At 44.8% G+C, this 18,958-nt stretch overlaps 1 protein-coding gene and 2 pseudogenes across 2 annotated transcripts; 1 reads left to right on the plus strand and 2 right to left on the minus strand.

Annotated features, from left to right (window-relative positions):
* The first annotated feature begins 5,775 nt into the window (after positions 1-5,775).
* Positions 5,776-8,426, plus strand: LOC149348338 (uncharacterized). Its single transcript, XM_089541728.1, has 6 exons — positions 5,776-5,794; positions 6,251-6,366; positions 7,151-7,164; positions 7,211-7,284; positions 7,489-7,553; positions 8,037-8,426. Exons 1-6 carry the CDS (start codon positions 5,776-5,778, stop codon positions 8,424-8,426), a joined length of 678 nt encoding a protein of 225 aa, XP_089397854.1.
* Positions 8,427-8,896: 470 nt separating this feature from the next.
* LOC149348339 (uncharacterized) lies at positions 8,897-11,443 on the minus strand (annotated as a pseudogene).
* A 3,748-nt stretch (positions 11,444-15,191) lies between these two features.
* LOC149348340 (uncharacterized) lies at positions 15,192-18,311 on the minus strand (annotated as a pseudogene). Its single transcript, XR_016292243.1, has 4 exons — positions 18,061-18,311; positions 16,954-17,118; positions 16,227-16,326; positions 15,192-15,631 (listed from the first exon to the last, which is right to left on the minus strand). The product of XR_016292243.1 is annotated as an uncharacterized LOC149348340 (transcript).
* Between the last annotated feature and the right edge of the window lie 647 nt (positions 18,312-18,958).

Consider the following 18,958-nt stretch of genomic DNA (forward strand, 5'->3'; position numbering starts at 1 on the left):
TCACACGATTCCTTGCTTCTTTGTGTACAGCGAATGTCTACTAAGAACTTCTTCTCCCGATGCCGTTGACACGACGCCTGCCACTGCGAGGCGCAGTCCGGTATACCGCACGAAACTTGCATAGCCGTACCACCGGCCGCAAATTTGGCGCGAATGGTGAAGCAAGTGAGTTGCACCTTACAGTCACGTTTAGAGCTGACGCTAGCACCGCGGTGGCTGTGGGGCCGCGGCGTCGTGGGAAGCAGACAACGAGACTATAATGACGTCTCCATTGCTGTAGCTTATGTCAATCCCGCGCATGCGCAGACAGCAGTGGGAGTGAGATCACGCAAGTACAGTGAACTGGTTCACTGTAACGCAAGTGACTTTCCTTCCTCCATGTGCAGGTGACAACATCTTCTCCCTATGAAAAAAGTGGTATACAACTTAAAAAAACAGCAGTTGCTAACATTGGGCCGCGGTCCGCGGCGGCTTGTATTACTCCGCTGGCCAACCGCAACTGTAAACGAAATCAGCTTTTTAATGATTGACTATATCAAACAATCCACGTGTCAAAATCCTAGAGCTTATAATTTTTTTCTTGTGATAAGCTTCTTGTTTACGTAACAAGAAACGTGTAAGCAGCGGACTACTTTTTTGTCGCGGATTAATTCTGTGCGCGGAGGCTGCATGTGGGCGGAGCTTCACTGCAGACTTAAAGGGGCCATGCACCATAATCTGAGTGGCTTGTTTTTCTTCCTTGTTGTAATTGTTGAGTTAAGGCGACGCTATTACCACCGGTCATAACACGCATATTTCTGTATTTAATATTTTAGTTGCTCGAGAATCAAAATCATGGCACTAACGGCGTCGGCACACAGCGGTGGTCTTTTGCATTTTTGCAGCGGATATGACTTCAGCTGGCGGACGATTATGATTGGATGAACAACTGATAACAAGCTAATTGTGTTCGTGAGCAAAAATATGTTATGTTTTGTTGTGTCCTTTTATATTAAATTGAAAAAACTAGCATCTTTTCTGAAGCAAAATCATTTCAAAGCTTGTTAGAAAAAATGCCCCAGCAGAGGCGCTGGCTATCACTTTGCATCAAAGAAGTTCGTGGCCTCCTGCTGCGCCGCTCTGCCGAAGCTCCGCCCACAACCGGTGTCGCACTTCGCCGCCGTGCAGCAGTGCCTATGAGCGCTGCTTGGCTTGGTATACAAATATCGCAAGGAAAGACAAGATCGCCTTGTTATCAGAAAGACTGCCAGCTATACTCGAGCAGCGACAAAGCATGCCTGCTTATGTTGCGAGCTTACGGCAACGGCACCGCTCGCGGGCGCTCCGGGCGACGAGCTCTGCTGCTGCCTGGCTGCCGTGGTCGTCGCTAGGCCTATAGCTCGTTTCGCGTCGAAGCCGCAGCGGCCGGCGCTTCGGAAGGCGCCTGCGCTATAATAAAATGCCTACTCTTCACACCGCTTTTCTGTCAACAGCATTCTCTCGCAATAAAATAATAGCGTGGTCAATATCCGCTACGCCCTCAGCAGCGGAGCTAGAGGGCGCCAGTCGAGCCGGACCGGGACGATAACAGATGGGCAGCTAAGGTATTTAAATATTTATACAGAAAGAACGTTGACTCACAGTGGCGGAAAAGAACTAGAAAACTAACCAGTAAGTATGGCGGTCATGAGGACGGAGAAAGAAAGAGCATTAAACGACAGGTTAAAAACGCGGAAGTTAAAAATTGGATGAATTCAATGGAAAAGAAACATAGTGTAGAACTATATCGATTCTGGAAAAGGCAGATTAGGAAAGAATTTTTCTATGATAACTCAAGAGGCAGTGCCCTACTTTTTGAAGCTAGATCAGGGTGTCTTAGAACGCGCAGCTACAAAAAGAAATTTAACGAAGAAGATGACACATGTGCAGTGTGTGGTAGATCTGTGGAAACAATTGAACACCTCATAATCAAATGTGATGGTATCCATCCGGATGTCGATGCAGGCACAGTCGCTCTTTCTGAGGCCCTAGGGTTTAAAGATAACAATGGTCATGTAAATAAATCTGCAGTGGAAGTCAGCAAAAAGCGATTGGAGGATTGGTGGCTGAAAAGTAGAGATGTGGCATAAGGTTAGAATAGTAGGAAACCGTAGGCAAAGGTTATGGAGAATCTTAATGAGAATTGCCAACACAGTAAACAAAAAAAAAATAAATAAAGAAAAGCTGAGCATGGTGCAATTGCCACCACCCCGTTTCAAAGGGGGCGCTCCTATCCATCCATCCAGCATTCTCTCGCAATAAAATAATAGCGTGGTCAATATCCGCTACGCCCTCAGCAGCGGAGCTAGAGGGGGCCAGTCGAGCCGGACCCCGTCGGGTCAGAGGCAGCTGCGAGGCGGTTCTCGCAACAAATTCGCTCGTGCCACAGTTGTCCCTTTTACCAGCAACTCGGCATTGGCCAGTGACCCAGAAAAATGATATATTTCTCATTTTCCTATCCCAGGCTTTATTACGTACGTCAAGAATACTCTTTAGCTCGTTTTTATGACGCCGGCAGACGGCATCCCGTCTGCCGGCGTCCAGGCTGGCCGGCCGGCAGGCTCGGCTTACTTCACGTTCGCACAAGAAAATACAAAAACAGCCAGGCTACCTGAAAGGATTCTTTCTAGATTCGAGCAGTGCTTGTAACTATGGAAACGACGCCGTCAGCGGAAACGTGTTACAGCGACCAGGAAACCATGAGAAGCTATATTCCGGACGTTTTGGTGACGTGCCCGTGAACGCTGTTTCGATTGGTCTCGCCGCGTGTCGTCATTGCGTGATTGAAACGGCAAAGAGAAGACCGGGAAAATTTGAGTCGAGGGCAATGTTTTGTTTGCTTGTAGTTTGAAAATTCATTCCTTAATAACTCCTGTTCTAGTGCACCGATTCCAGTGATTCTTTTTGATTCGGTATCTGCGTGTCATGAAGAAATCATCTAAAGCATATGAAAAAAGCGTTGCTGGGCCCCTTTAAGTTGTATAGCTGGTTGCGCTGGCGTGCAAAGTTAACATAAGCAGGAACAAAAAGGGCCATTTTCAATTTTATGATGCTAAAGCCGAAGCTCTCTCATATTTGATATGATTGAAACAGCGCAAGGTCGAAGGTCAAAGAAAAGAGCGGAAGAAAGGAGGAAATGGACAACACAGCTCTGAACTAGCAACTGACATTTATTTGGCATGCTGCGCGTATAAATACATTCAGGCACCAAAATAGAAAACAACGCATAGAGCTCATTCATGCACCCGGATCCCTGCAAGCAAACACAAACTAAGATGTGCAATTTAGGAAGCGAAGTTCTTTTTGCGATAAAGACACTGATGCAGCACTTACTGCATCATATTTGAACTGTACTCTTTATAACCTTTAATACAAAACTGCCAGTTCATTATGCGCTAATTTTTTGCTGTCACTTTAACAAAAAAAAAACACAGCTATAGTTCTTATTACAAATAGTAAGAGGGCTGCAGTGCAGTTATAAAAAGTTTCCTGCGTGTTTATATGTGCGCTTTTAGCGGACACAGCCAGTATGTACGGTGCAGTGTCCTTGACGCATCACTGACATTCTCGTTAAGCGATAAGAATGTGACGTTCAAAAAAGAAGAGGTAAGTGACAGGCACCAGTCGGCCACTGGCAAGAGCACGGCGAGCAAGCAAACCAAACGAAATTGTAGTTTTTGTTGGGACAGGTGCTTCCATCTATCGGCGATGGGGAAAACTACCTGCGCGGGTACCTTGGGTGCGCAGGAGCTGTCTTGGTTACACGACACGAAGGAACGTATGCATGAATGAACGTATGCGGCCGTTTGTAAGATGTTCAGCGCGAAACGAGTCCGCAGCTGCCGCAGAACGCCTCATTAGCAATAACCCAGCTTCATTGCGGCTAAATAACCATGGGAAGTGCCTAAGGCATTCACCGCAGTCGTGGCCTAGTGGTCTGGGCGTCCGCTTCGGCTGCGGGAGGTGGTTGGTTCGAAACCCACCGCCGGACACCCACCGGTAAAAATGGGTACAAGCCACCCCCGGCCCGGCGCCCGGCTTCTTCAGGGGTGTGCATTGGAGGAGGCTCCGCTAACCCCGCTGCGCCCTTTCGGGGGCAAAACAAGTTTCGAACACACAGTGGAGAGTTGACAGGTTCAACGGAGTGTCGAGAGCTCGACGAAGTGAGTTCGCTCTAACGTGAGCTCAGTGGCACTGCTCCACACCAAAAGCTGCGCACTGATGATTGAAAAAAAAACAAAGCCCTGGGTGTGGCCGCGACAGTGGCGGGGGTTGCGGTCAATGTCGCCCGCAGAGCTTCCTTTTGTTTGTTTTTATTTGTTAAATTTTGTTTTGTTGGAGCACTTTCTTTTATTATGTGATTCTTTGGCATTGCAACCGGTATTGTTGATCGCTGAAAATTGCTCTAACCTGCCATTCACTACTACCGATAGAGAATTAATATGTGTTTCGGGAGGGAAAGGAAATTTTCTTGGCGAATGCTGTTTACTCTGTGTGTTTACTGTGGGATTAAAAGCAGAGCAGCGAACGAAATCACTTGCATGGATTTCAACCCCTTCTCAGGGAAGAGGCGCGTAGCATGCAGCATGATGCAGTGACTCTGGACCTACAGCGACGTCCGCCGTACCGTTAATGAGGACCACCTGGGTATGTCAGACGACACTTCGATTTAAAAACAAAACGAGGAGGAGGTAAACTTTCTTAAAGTGCAGGTCTTATGCGCGGATTGGGGTGACGTTCCCTCCCTGCGGTGGGCTCCTCTTCTAGGCCGGGCGCCAGGTGGCCGACCGACGATGTCGTTCGGCGACCTTTTCGGCTCGCTCTGTGACTCGAATTTGAACCTCCGGGTCCGAGCTGAGCAGCGCGGCCTCCCACTGAGATTGGGTAGAGAGCTGCAGACTGTGCGATCCTGGGGCAACCTGCGCTGCCTAGGTGGCGCTGCTAAATTTAAAGCCCCTTGGACACGCCGCGCCACCTCGTGAACAAATCGTAAAACCCTAGTAGGACGGCGCGAGGGGTCCTGTGTAGCGTTCGGCGAGCATAGCGTTGCCTTCGGTTGTAAGATCTTTTTCGCTTTGTCTGTGTTGTAAACCGCAGCTTCCTGAACGACATTTAAGATTCAGAGTGACTTGATTGCCATAGCCCTCAGCGAACTGAAGTGTCACACACACTGCAGCGGCTGTCATCATGCCGCCAGTGATACTGCAGTATGGTTTTCGGAAAATAGTTTCCGATATCACTGATACCTTTAACGGCGGCGCACTTAAGAAGGGCCGGAAGCTTTGTACTGCGAAATATGTGTACGCAGTAGAAGAATCTATCCCGGCTGTTGGCGGACCGTCGTATCTGCGTGCGAAGTGCCACTCGCAAGTGAAGAAAGCCTCGTACGACGTTAACGTAAGTGAATTTTCACGCATTTACTTTACAAGTTAAGCATGGTAAACATGTGCACATCACCACGTGTTTCGCGCTTTTCTTGAACTATATTTACGCCGCTAATGTCGTGTCCTTGCGTTTCGATCGATGCGCACCACTCCGCAGTTTAGTGTGTACGGCCGGCGCTCATGATATTTGTGGCCTGTGTTTATTTTTTTAAGCTGACTGCAGCGCGCGAGATCCACAGCGCATCGTGCACGTGCAAAGCAGGTGCTGTTGGCACGTGCAAACATGCTGCGGCTGTGATGCTGTATGTGAACTGACAAGCTGCAGGTTTGGGGCCGCCCTGATTCTAAACCGGACACCTCGAAAAAAGAGTCCATGGGGGATCTCTTTGGAGGTAAATAAAATAAATGAAAGGCATAAAATGACTGCAGCATTTTATGTTGCCGCGACCTATTTATTTATGCTGAAAGCTGCCCTACACACAGCTTCATTGGTTATTGAACTTGTTATTGAATCATTCCAGCCACTAGCATCTGCTGTGCATTGCTGATTTTCATGTGCTTTCTTCGCTCCACCTCTAAAGTCCTTTCATGAACCGACAAACCGACTCGTTGAGAATAGCCACTGAGTTCGGTTTTCTTTTTTTTTATGAAAATCAGCCCAGCATCCTAAACCAGCTCGTTTGTTTTTTACGGTTGTATTACCATCACGTAAGAATATTTAATTATGAAATAATGCTCGGTGTATATTCATATTTTTTGCAGGGTACCCAGCTATACTTACAATAAAAACCTCACATTTTTGTGAATCTGATGTTGGTTGTATGTGTTCTACTTGCTTTTTTTTTCAGAGTACAAGCCTATATATGTAGGAGCCAAGGCTCCGAAGGAAGAGCCACCATCATATGTTCTTTCGCACTTCCCAGACATTAACAGCAGCATGCATGCTGCCCTGCGCATTCAGCAGGTTGGCAATACTGAGCGTGAAGAGCAAGAAGTCATTGAGGACCTGATATCCCAAGCAGCACTAAATGCTGATATAAGCAAAATAGAAAAAAATGCTTGATTATCAAAAGCAGCTGCCAGTGTACACCTCGAAAAGCATGTCACAGTTGGTTGCTGCTGGAGGCCCTCAGGAGCAGCTCTTCTTTAAGTCAAGAGTGGCTTGTACACAGTCCGAGGCTGCAGTTTTAGCAGCACAGACTGTAATGCAGGCAAAATGTGCACGGTTGGTGGCAGAGCTTCTATTGTTTTTATTCTTACCCTCATCATATGCTTTATGTATTTCATGCATGTATTTATTTAATCAAACTGTAATGTCGTCCGATGGGGCCAGTAATGCTTTCACCTCTAAAATTTTGTGTGAGAATGCATGCTGAGCTTGCTAAGGCAATATACCAGCAGGGCAGCTTTACGGGTCATTTATCAATGACATATTTCTATGAACATGACTTCCCACTTAAAGAAGTGTATGATAAAATTATGACAGCATTACGCTCTCCAAAACAACTGTGGAAGCCTTCAAATATGCTAACTGTAATGGTTCTTAATTTTTGGGTTACTTGGTCTTGATTTGGCATTCTCCAACTATGCTCTTATCCATGAGCAAATGTAGGACCAGTGAAATTGATTTGAGGCGTGACACCATGTTAATGTCAACTGCAACAGTGGCATGTCATTCTTGCACTCACTGTTTGGAAATGTTCTGTTTACGATAATCCTCTGAATTCTTGCTTTGCTTGGATTCGCAGGTGGCACACGGAGCGTGCATTGTGAATTTCGAGCTCTACTGCCCATCGAGTGCTTACCAGACGACGTGGTTTCGACTCACTGGCTAAGCAGTTGCGGCACTCAAAGACGCCCCATGTGCCAGCTGTTGTGTACGGTGGGCATCTATTTTTCTAAACCACTGAACATGCCTAAACTAACTTTTTGAAATAGAACAAGCCGTGTAGTTTGCTGTGCTCTTGCATGGATTTATTTATTATTGGTAAACATACCTGTTGATATTCTTGTCTCTGCTCAAATACATGCATAATCCTAAGCAGTGACAAGGCCTAAGCACAACTTCCCCTTCCCTTTTCTCCAGGCACTGAGACTGAGCCACAGGCAAGAAGAGAATTTGAAAGAAAGCACCATGTACAAGTAACAAAGGTATTTTATCACTTTTTTTATTCTGTTCATGTTTTTTACTGTGGGAAAATAGCTTTCTTAAATTTTCATATGTATAAAACAGCAATCAAACAACAATTCTGTGTTTACAGGAACTACAAAGCACAATACAAAAGCAAATAGCTGATGTGCATCTCTATTCATGAAGGCACCAACCACATCAGTACTGCTAAACACTAAGAACAACTACACAAATTAATAGACTTGTGCTAACTTTCTTGGGTTATTGCTTTTTTTATGCAAAAGGGCTACTTTCTGTGTGCTTCTTTGCATAATTCATCAAAAAATGAATTTATCAAACTAAACTGCATTGTTGTCGATACGACTTCCATGCCTCTGTTCTAGCTTTCAACTATATTTAGCCAATTCATTACTATATTGAGATAGTATTTGTTGCCGCATGCATACAAGAAAAGCTTTATTGTGTACATGCTATGACATATAACCATGTAATGTACTGTACAGGTCGGACTCGTTGTTCACCCGCAACAGCCTTGGCTCTGTGCAAGTCCTGATGGGCTCTTTGAATTATGTGACGGGACCATCTTACTGGAAATCAAGTGCCCCTACTCAAGGAAAAATGAAGCCCTCATTGATCACGAGAGCTGCACAAGCTTTGTGACCTATTTGGTGTATGACGATGGCTGCCTGAAATTGTGCCGAAATCATCCCTACTACTGCCAGGTACAAGTAGCAATGTATGTGACCAACACTACAGAATGCTTTTTTTTTGTCTACAGCAAAAAACAAAGTGTCACAGTCATTGTGGAAAGGGATGAAATCTTCTTGTCGGAGAAAATTCCTCGGCTGGAAGATTTTTACTTTTCTTTTTTCATTAAAGAGATCATGCAGTGACTGGTTTCAAGCGAGATTTGCTGAACACATTTTCGGTGGATACTGCAATAACTATCTTAGGCTTCCAGTAGGATCCAGGCAATACTAGGGCACTAGGTGCTTTTCATGGCAGCCTGCATACTTGACCACGTGCACCTCCTCATTGTGCCTGCCCTAGCAGAAACCCAAACAAGGGTGCTATTTACTGCCTTGCTAAGAATGCCTCTGTAAAGTAAAATTGTGTAAGAAACATTGACACTAAGGCATTCATTTACAAATAGGATCATTAATATATTCAAGCCAAGCTATGTTAGCCAATCATATTTTGAGAGGTAAATGCAAGGACATGCAGTGTGAACTGCTAATGCACGTAAAAAATGATCAGGAGGTTTAAATACTCTCTAGCCTTCTAAATTTACATTCTTCATAAACTGTGCGCACCTATGGTGCGTTATGTGTCCATATAAAATCGCTCAGCTGAAAGGTTTCAATATACTCACAAATCTGTTTAATTTTCATTTTTTTGAATAGCGGGGCTTTGAAGATTAGCCAGCACACAGCACATATGAAAAATATCGGACATCGCTGGAATAAGAGAGACAGGAATGCGGTTCCGCAAAATTCCATGTGTTTTGATCCTTTGTATTACACGCTCTACGTGCACCCTCACTTGTGCAATGTTGTAATTTGCTTTTAGCTCATGCTGTGAAAAAGGATGGTCTTTTACTGAAAATGGCGGCATGATTAGCACGCCACTTTTCACAGTTACATCTGCCCTGATTCCGGGAAAACCCTTGTCAGCCAAAATGGTATCTTGTTCCCCAATTAAGTCCAGAAAACCACTGTCTAGAACGATTTCAGTGTCTGAACAGCGCCCTCCATACGATTTGGACCTGAAAATTATCAATCCGGATGGGGCAATTGCTACTAAGAATTTGAGGGTGAAGTCGTTCTTGTAAGTAGAGAACAATACATGTTGCTGCCTTACTTCTGTTGGCGTTTCTGTACGAATTTCTGTACACTAAATGACAACAGTGCATTGCGGGTAATTTGCTTTAAAACATTCTGGCATAGTTTCACGTATTACATAAAGTTCTGGCTTGAATATCCATTTTTTTTGTCACATGAACCAGTGTTCCTAATACTGCGTGAAATGTTCGTGACGCTGTTGTCTCGTGAATGCCGAACATCACTGCAATGGCACTAAATGGCAGCCCGTGTTTAAGCTTCAGGAAGAAAATTATGAGCTTATTTGGTAGTCTTACGTCACTCCCTTTTTCTCTTACTTGGGGTAGCAAGCTAAGCATCAAAGCGAAAACATTTTCGTCAACGCCACAAAGGTCCATGGCCCCAGGGGTTAATGAGAGAGTCTCATAACCACCGAAAAAACAAGATCTTGAATTAGGTCCCACTGCTCGATTGACCAGTGTTGAGCTTGGTGGTGGTAAGGGGGCCGCATTCATTGTCACTCCTCCTGCCATTTTGTTTGTGGTGCCTTTTTTCTGCTCACTTGTTTCCTTTTTTACAGAGAGGTCCAATGGCTCGAACTGCTCCAGTGCATCACTTACTGCTCGCTGCAGAGTAAAAAAACACAGCCACAGGGTTACAAAACTGATAGTGTACAGTGGCATACAATTTTTTCATCCATCTGAACGTTACTACGGGATTAAGTAATTTGTATCTTACATTGGTGTCCGCAGTTTCTGGATTTCGCACTGGCTCAGAAAAGCTAGATGTGTCGGAATCTCTTTCAACATTCTGTATGGAAAGCAGACAATGTTGTGCATTTTAGACAAAAACAAGAACTTCCGCACAGAGCCATGCATTGGTTTAAAGGAACTACAAGATTAGGCAATTGGAAACTTACATTGCTGCCCACTGTTTCTGAATTTGGCACTGGCTCTAAGACGTCAGATGTGCAGGGATCCCACTCAACCTGAAAAATGACAAGCGAACATCTATATTGTACACCTTTGAAAAAAAAAAAAATGCAAACACAGCCATGCATTTTGGACACACCTGTTTATTTTCAGCCTCTGCAGGTGGTTCTGTGTTTTTTTTCTTCATTGAGACTCATACTCTGGTCATCGTCTGAAGATATACTCTTCTGAGAGCACACTCTCCATCTGTGAAAATAAAGGATCACATAGTCATGACCCCTGTATTATTTACACAAATCAGTGCTACCAAGAAAAGTCAGAACGCTCAAATGCTGTTTATCGTTTAAAAGCTAGGAACATTTCTATTCTGATAGATTTACTTCGGTGCCTGCTTCGGTATGTCTTTAAAATTTTTGTCAATATACAACCAGTGCCGCGGTCTACCTCTGCGGGATCAAGACATACCGACCACAATGCACCTAAATCCTTCCTTCGCAACCCGTTTCCCAGTGCTGCAATCACAGATTCATCCGAAGAACTTCGCGAAACGCTAAGAACGGGGCATCGATTTCGTAAATGTCAAAAAGCGATGTATAAGAAATACGTTCCGCTGAAAGATAAGTGTTCAGCGTAACGCCTTTGAAAGCGGCGAAATTAAAGAAAACGAAGCAAAGGCTAGGCATTAGCATGCAAGTTAAAAAAATAAAACAAGTATGAGCATGCGTAACTCGAGACCGAAAGTCCTATCAGTGCTGCTGCAATGATTACGATCTGATATGTATCGCGGCAGAAAACTTTCAGCCCTACGTCAGCAGATTAACTTTTCCTTTCACTGAACTTACCTGTTGAACCTTTCAACTGGCATCAATGAATCACAGTGAGTCTCCCGGTGGTAATCCGCGGGAAAAATTGTTGGCACGTAAGCCGGGTGGTGCATAATATTGCTCTTTGCATTGCCGACGAAGTGCTTGCTGCAAATTCTAGTATTGGATGTCGGCTGCCATGGTGCGCCGTCTGGGCTGTAGTGTGAATGAATAGTTCTTTCTGTAATGTACGCAACAGTATAGCGGCCGTACTTCATTTGGAAAATTAAAAACAACACATGAACGCGTCGAGAGCGGGCTTACGTACCGTACTCGCCGCACTGCTTGGATCCATCTCTCCCGGCGCTCTTTTTCGTAAGGCTTCGACGGGAACGCGTAAAATGTGACTCCTTTTTCGTACCCTTCTTCGGTGTGGCATTTGTACACGCAGCAATACCTTCTGTTTCGGCGTTTTTTTTTGCCGGCCCTCGGACGTCTCAGCAGCGTTGGCCATCTTTGTCCTACCGAGCGCTTGAGGAGCCGACGGCTAGGCGGCGCTACTGGTACGGGAGAAATAGAGTTCCTGTATATGCTACCATTTGGTAGCATATACAGGAACTCTAGGGAGAAAACTCCAGCGCAGGTGCGGCGGCCGTTGGAACTGCAGGCGGGCAGCAGTGAGCCTCACACGGCAAGCATGGCTGAGGTGCGTCCGTGCGATTTGCCGTTTCTGCGTGTTCCGGACGGTTATTTCTTCGGTGAGAGTGTGCGCAAGGGGACAGCACTTCATAATAGTGGACATGTGTCCGACCTCACGGCTGTCTGGGACGACATCGTCTACATACGCGCCAAATGTCTGCCGCAGACGAGCATCAACAAGCTTGCCTACGAAGTGGAGCTCATTGTGAGTATGCCTTCTAATGCATTCATTCCTTGCCGCTTCAGCCAATGTTTTTGCTTTGATTAATGCACTCGCTTTTTCCGCTTGCATGACGCGTATTGTTACAGTAATTTGAGGGAGTGCCGTCCAACCTGCCAGAGACTCGTGCAGGTTGCGGTCGCGCGAAAAGCCAGCGAGTGTGCAAAGCAGCACGATGGGCGTGAAAAAACATCTCAGGTTGGACTGCGGCAGTAAGGGCTGAACGTTTTTATTCTTGCACTTTACCACTGCCCGTACAGCTCGAATTTCACGTGTTCCGTCGTTAAAAAAGAGCGTTTCGATGATTACAAGAGAGCACGCGAGTGAGATATCAGTCGAGCAAATAGCTGGAAAGTTGCACCGCCGGTAGCAAAAAGTTTTTAAATTTGATAAGTATTTTATTTTTAGTGTCGCTCTCATTGTTATTCATATCACCCTCACTCCCGAATGCATAGTTGAGGCGAAAGATTTATCACCTGGCCTAGCGACCGCAACCTGCACGAGTCTCTGGCAGGTTGGACGGCACTCCCTCAAATTACTGTAACAATACGCGTCATGCAAGCGGAAAAAGCGATCGAGTGCATTAATCAAAGCAAAAACATTGGCTTAATCACTTCATTGCTTAATCTGTGTAGCACCGTCTTGTCATTGCTTTTTCACATTCCAGCCAGATTACTGGAACAGTTTCTCTACCCTTCAAATTACCTGCACAGAAAGTTTCCAAAATATAGAATTTGCAAAAATAGTTTGTTCAGGCTGTGAGGGCTGGTGAAACAAAGTAGTCGATTCAAGCTTTCTACAGGGCAGCTTTACAAGTGGCATTTTATTTTTTTCCCACAGGTGCCTGATTTCTTGCTAGAAGATGGAAAATGCACTTGAAAGGCGGGACAGGGAGGACGCTGTAAACATATTGCAGCTGTGGTGCAATATGTTAACTCAAAAGAGCACAGCTCTCAAACAAATGACCCGAGGAAGTGGGGAAAGCCTTCTGTGAAAAGCCTCGGAATTTACCAAAAGGGAGCATGCCTGGAAAGCTTCTATGGGAAGCAAGTGGAAGAGGTGGTTGCACTGCCACGAGCAGCCCCCCCTGTTCAAGATGCGACAACAGTGGCTGCTCTGCTTGACGGCCTTTGGGGTGAAAACTGCTCACTTCTCACGGCAGTCAGCAACGAGCTCTCCCCTCAGATTTTAGCAGAAGGAGATGAAGCGGCCCAGCACCCTACACCAGTTGTAGAGGGAAACATGCGCACTTCAGCACTTTACCGGTCAGTTGAGACCTGGACAAACAGAGACTCTGAAATGGAATTTTATATGTCAAAGGTCGTGGCTACTCCTCATGACATACTTCATACTGAAGCAACAACAAGGGAACCACGCAGAGATCTTGCTCATTGGAGAAGTATGCGAGCCATTCGCATATCTGCAAGTAGCCGGCCGCACACAATACTAAAATTGAGACGGGATCCCATTGCAGTAGCCGAAGGGTTTCTAAAAGACACAAGATTCTGGTCCCCTGCCACAGCATATGGAAGTACCTTGGAAGCTGAAGCTGTGAGATCATTTGAAGAAGACATGTGCATTCAAGTCCGTACTTGTGGGCTTGTAGTGATGCTTGAACAGCCGTGGCTGTGCTGCACACCCGACGCCACTGTACCTCAAGAACCGGTGCAGGCCCTACTTGAAGTGAAATGTCCTTACACATGTAAGGACAGAAATATTGTCGAGTTCAGCGAACAATCCTGTAACGTACCTTACTTAGTATTCAAAGACTGCAGGCTGGAAGTGAAAAAGACGCACCAGTATTACACGCAGATTCAGATTTCCCTGTATGTTCTTGGCATGCAGAAGTGCTTCTTTTATGTTTACTCGAAGAAGCAGCAAATTCTCATTGAAGTTCATGTGGATGAGAATTTTATTGCCACATCTGTTCCACGGTTGCAGGCATTCTACTTCAAGCATTTCCTCCCAGCAATTACTAAATCATCACATCAAACTGAGAAATAAGAACAATAAACTTTATTTCTCAAGGTCAAACCGACATAAGCATGCATTCTGTCTCACTTTCAACACAACTGTTACATGGTATGACTAAAAAAATCTCTCTTAATGCTGCATGATTTTGTGAACCAGCAATAGACATTACAAGATCCAAAATGCATTTACTTTCAGGCATGGTCCTTTGCTTTCAGAATTGGCTTTTGCAGATTCGCAAGTACCCCGCACATGTCTATTATTTTTCCGACATGAGGAACAAGGTCTGAGGAAAGCTTATCAGACAAAATTCTGTATATTTTTATCCATTGTATGGACCTCTCTACATGAATCCGAGCACTTGCAACAGTGTATGTGGTATTCACCTCTTCTCGGGTAAATGGCTGATTAGGGCGGGCAAAAACTGGCATTTGGAATTTTACACCATGCTCTGCCAGCATGCTTCTTATCTGAGGAAACCCTTTATCAGCCAGCACAAGATCCCCAGGTTTTAAAAGGTGCAAAATTCCAGTCTGTGTGATAAATGAATCTGTGGCACGACCACCATAAGGCCTTGAAAGAAAGCTTATGATGCCGCTTGGTGTGATGCCTACTAAAAACTTGACAGTAAAGCACCCTTTATAATTTGAATACATTAGAACGCGTTCATGCACAGTGCTTGGTGCCGCACAAGCAACCTCTGTGCAGTCAATAATGACCCGACAGTCTGCAAAATGTGGCTTAAAGCTTTCTGGCATCATCGTCTGATTAGTCGATTGTGAGGGCCAATATATAAGGGGCCTCAACTTTTCGTGCAAAACATTCAGCACGGAAAAGAAATACCTAGAACAGGTGGTCCTGTGAACACCAAAAAATACTGGCAGAGAACAGTATGATAGATTTAGTTTTAGCTTCATTAAAAACAGGAGAAGTTTGTTTGAAGCACTAACTATCTCCTCAGATCTGTGCGCTTTAAAAGATTCCATAACTATTCCTCGTAGCTTTTCAAAGACTGGGACTGAAACACCTCCAACCGATTTGAGTATGTCTGCAGCCTTGTCTTCGCTACAAGCTGCAAGTGTCTCATAGCCTTGAAAATTGGGAGTGTTCGAGTTCGACACCACTACATTCATCGGGTCACATGCAGTGTCTTTAAGCTCTGTTGTTGTGCCCCAGGAAGCATCCTTGGTGCTCTTCTTCATAGGAAGGACGGCCTAATGGAAATTCAATTCATTTGTTAATTTTCACAATTCTTCAAAAAAAGAAAAATAAATTGCGTGCCTCTAGCATGCAGAATCAAGAGACATACGGTAGATATGTCCATGAAATTAGGAAATTGAAACAGAAGGAATACAAATAGAAAAAAAAGAATATAAATTCGGGTCAAGCAAATGGTGAGTACGATATCAAAACCATGGGATACGGCCGCCCTTAATTTTAAATTGCTGTGCATGTGGCAACTTGTTTTCGCCTGAAATTAAATCTCTTCAATCGACACCTTTCGCGCACAGAAATAGAATCATGCAGTGTGCAACAATGATAAACAACCAGTCACTTACTTGCGTCTCAGCATTGCAGTCTTGCATGCAGCAAAAGAACAGGCTTGGCATGTCAAGTTGTTTTCCATGCACAAGGGTCTGTTTGCAATCCGATCTGTACAATGTATAAAATGTGGAACCCTTGTTATTTTAAATCCTCTGTAATGAGCCACTTAAATGCAAGTCAACCACATCACAGCAACGCAGTTCCCTATGCCATCGTGTGGCACCCCAGCCATGGTGCAGTGTGACAGCAGCAAAAATAAGAATCAAATGATTTTATGTTTATCACATAATGTGAATAAACATGTAGTCATGTAATCAGCACAGAAGACTACAGGCCTGCTATACTTGTCGTCACTTTTATCAGTTCTTAGCGAGACTTATTACTTAATGCTTGAACGCCAGCTGTCAATTTCTCATATTTAGCATTCAGTGACGCAGCATCAAAATTGTCATTTGTTTCATGCATAAAGTTTTCTGATGCAGCAAGAAATTACTGCTACAAAGGTGCATCAGTAAAGCAGCCCGGCAGTGAAACCGGTTAAAAAATTAGTCTCTCAGGTGCATGAGTAAGTGACAGCAGTGGTGTAGCAGTAATAATGGCTTTTCTCACTAATGACAAAGGGCAATTCATATACAGACTCTTGCCGTTTCTTGACATTTAAAGATAAACATCCATTTGCAGCTATGAAAGAAATTGTATTTACACTTCTCTTTTCCACCTCCATACTGCAGTCATCCATGGCATCCTCAAGTGGTGGGCTTTCCGAAGGAACGCTGTCCTTCTTTTGCTCACGTGCACGCAACCTGCAACCATAACAAAACATAAAGTCCACTCTTATATAGTAATGGCCTTTCCGCAAGGAACAGCAGTTCTGATATAAATAGCTATGCACAGTACATGGGACACTCTTCTGTATGCACAAATTGTGCCTTTCTTACCTTGTGCCTCTGCCTGCATGAGGCCTCTGAGCTGAACTAAGACCACGAAGTGCAATTAAGTTCCTATTCCCTCATCACATTGCCAAGAAATTTCTTTGATAGTAACGTAAAGCAGAGGATGAAATGAATGTAAAATAATTTACAATCTTGACGGGTACTGCGTCCTAGACAGGGATTGTATGTATAGGTTCTTTGAGATCCAGCGGTTATTTTTAACTGCCTATGTTCTTTAACACAATTTTGTGGAAGCCAGAAAGTCTAAATAATCTTGTCATTAAAATACTTGTCTTAAATTAAGCAACAAGCAATTGTAAGCTACCAGTGCCATCAAATGACAGTGGTGGTTTAGTTAGTCTCATTTTCATACACTTACTCCTGCATACCATGCCTTTGTGGAAATACCAGAAACAAGCACATTTATGACGCTGCAGCTCTACCCGAGTTGTCTCCCATAAAGGAGCAGAAAATATCTATTGTCAAGTTTATTTTTACCTTTGATACCTCTTTGAACTTCCAGGCTTTGGGCATCTGTACACACTTGGGAATGTGCTGGGAATGTATGCAGGACTTCTCGGATCATTTGACCTCTCGCCGTGTAGAAAATGTTTGCTGCAGATCCTGGTGTTTTTCGTAGGCTCCCATGGGCTGCCATCCTCTCTACAAGATTCATTAGATAACAGGAAGGCGCATGAACTAAGCAATTAGTTGAAAGGGCACATGACACAATATTAACAGTGTGAAATGAAATGCAAAGCCAGGCAAATCACATGTTAAATTGATTACATGTTAAATTGATTTCACATTAAATTGATTGAAATCACATGTTAAATTGATTTTTTTTTTCAAGGTAGAGATGGTTTATCGAGTTTAACATCACACAAAACTCAGGCTGTGAGCGACTCCGCAGTGAAACACTCTGGATAATTTCAACCATTTGGGGTTCTTTAACGTGCACTAACATCGCATAGAAAACGGGCACCTAAGCATTTCTTTCGCGGCTAGGATCGAACCCAGGTCTTTCGAGTCAGCAGCCGAGCATCTAAACCATAGAGCCACCGCGGCGGCTTTCAGAGGCGAAACAAAACCGCAATAAAGCAGCATGAAAACATTAAGTCATATCATGCAAAAAAGAGAACCACGCATGCTAGAACTACTACAAGGGTTAATAAAAAACGACGGTCTCACAGAGTTTACAACTTCTTTCACTGTGACCACAACGCGTAACATAGCCGGGGTAGAGAGATTACGCATTCACCGCAGAACAAATGTTTCGAAGTTCAGGCGGTTACTGTTACCGCGAAGTCACGCTAAAAGCATTCAACACAGAGGTTGTACGCCCTATCGAAAGCTTTTAATGCCCACAGGTGTCACGTTGATGCTTAATTCTTGAAAGGCACCGCGACCTTGTTTTTAACATGGAGCATTTTGTTCAAACCATCTAAGCGCAATGAGCACATCACAGCTTCGCTAGCGATTTTAACTGTTGACGAGGCGAAGTTTAAACGGGGAAGCGTTCGCTAAAGGTCCAGCGCTTCAAGCAAGACAAAAAAGAAAAGAAAAACGATCGAACGCTGAAGCAAACATAGCGCGGTTTCTCACCTTCTGCGTCGTACAGCCGCGATCCATCGCCGCCGTCGCTCTTGCTCGTGAGGCAGGACCGGAAACTTATAGAAGTGCGTTCCTGGCGAGTTTTTGTAGGTATTCGAGCAGCCAACTACGCAGAAGTTGTTTCTCGACATCGCTGAAGGCTGACAGCAGCGTTAATTACAATCAAGAACACCCACACGACCGCACGAGTGTGGACATGCATAGACGCTGGCGGGAACAGCGGCCGACCGAGCCCGTCTACACTTCGCGGTGTTGGCGACAGGCGGCGCTACCGGCGTTTTGCTCACAAAACCACAAACGAGGCAGTACACAAGGGGATATATGGGCTGGGCATCGTTCGGAGCACGGGAAGCTAAGAGTAAAATACTATATGAAGAACGCCTGAGGAAATTGGACGATAACAGATGGGCAGCTAAGGTATTTAAACAGCGTTTAAACACACGAACAGCGTTTTCGGAATGAAACGTTTTAGTAGTGCAACTCCCAAAAAACTACGACTGTGCCGCAACAAGTAGCTCACCGCCCCATGATGCTTTGGGCGTCCATGGTGGCTGAAGTGCAGCGCCGCCAGCTTTCCCTCTAGGTAATAGTAAGAAACTCTATGGTGCCCACAGAGCATGGCACAGAGAGAACAGATGGGGCTGTACTGCTCCGGGAACCGTATGGAGTACATGTACGGATTGAAGAAAGTGTCTGTTTGGAGCTGCCGCCAACTGACTTGTTCTGTTTTACTCAGAGATTTATATGGTTCTGGGAAGATCTGACTTTCTTTCTTGAAGTGGGTAGTAATTTCTTTGTAGGTTGTCACTCGCTCCTTGGCCGATCCTCGGGCAAATTGGTGCGCCGCCTCCGGAAACAGGGCGGAACTGGATTTTGAATTCCGATCTCC

The sequence above is a fragment of the Amblyomma mixtum genome, chromosome 4 (assembly GCF_055824585.1).
Source record: "Amblyomma mixtum isolate Tamu chromosome 4, ASM5582458v1, whole genome shotgun sequence".
NCBI lineage: Eukaryota > Metazoa > Arthropoda > Arachnida > Ixodida > Ixodidae > Amblyomma > Amblyomma mixtum.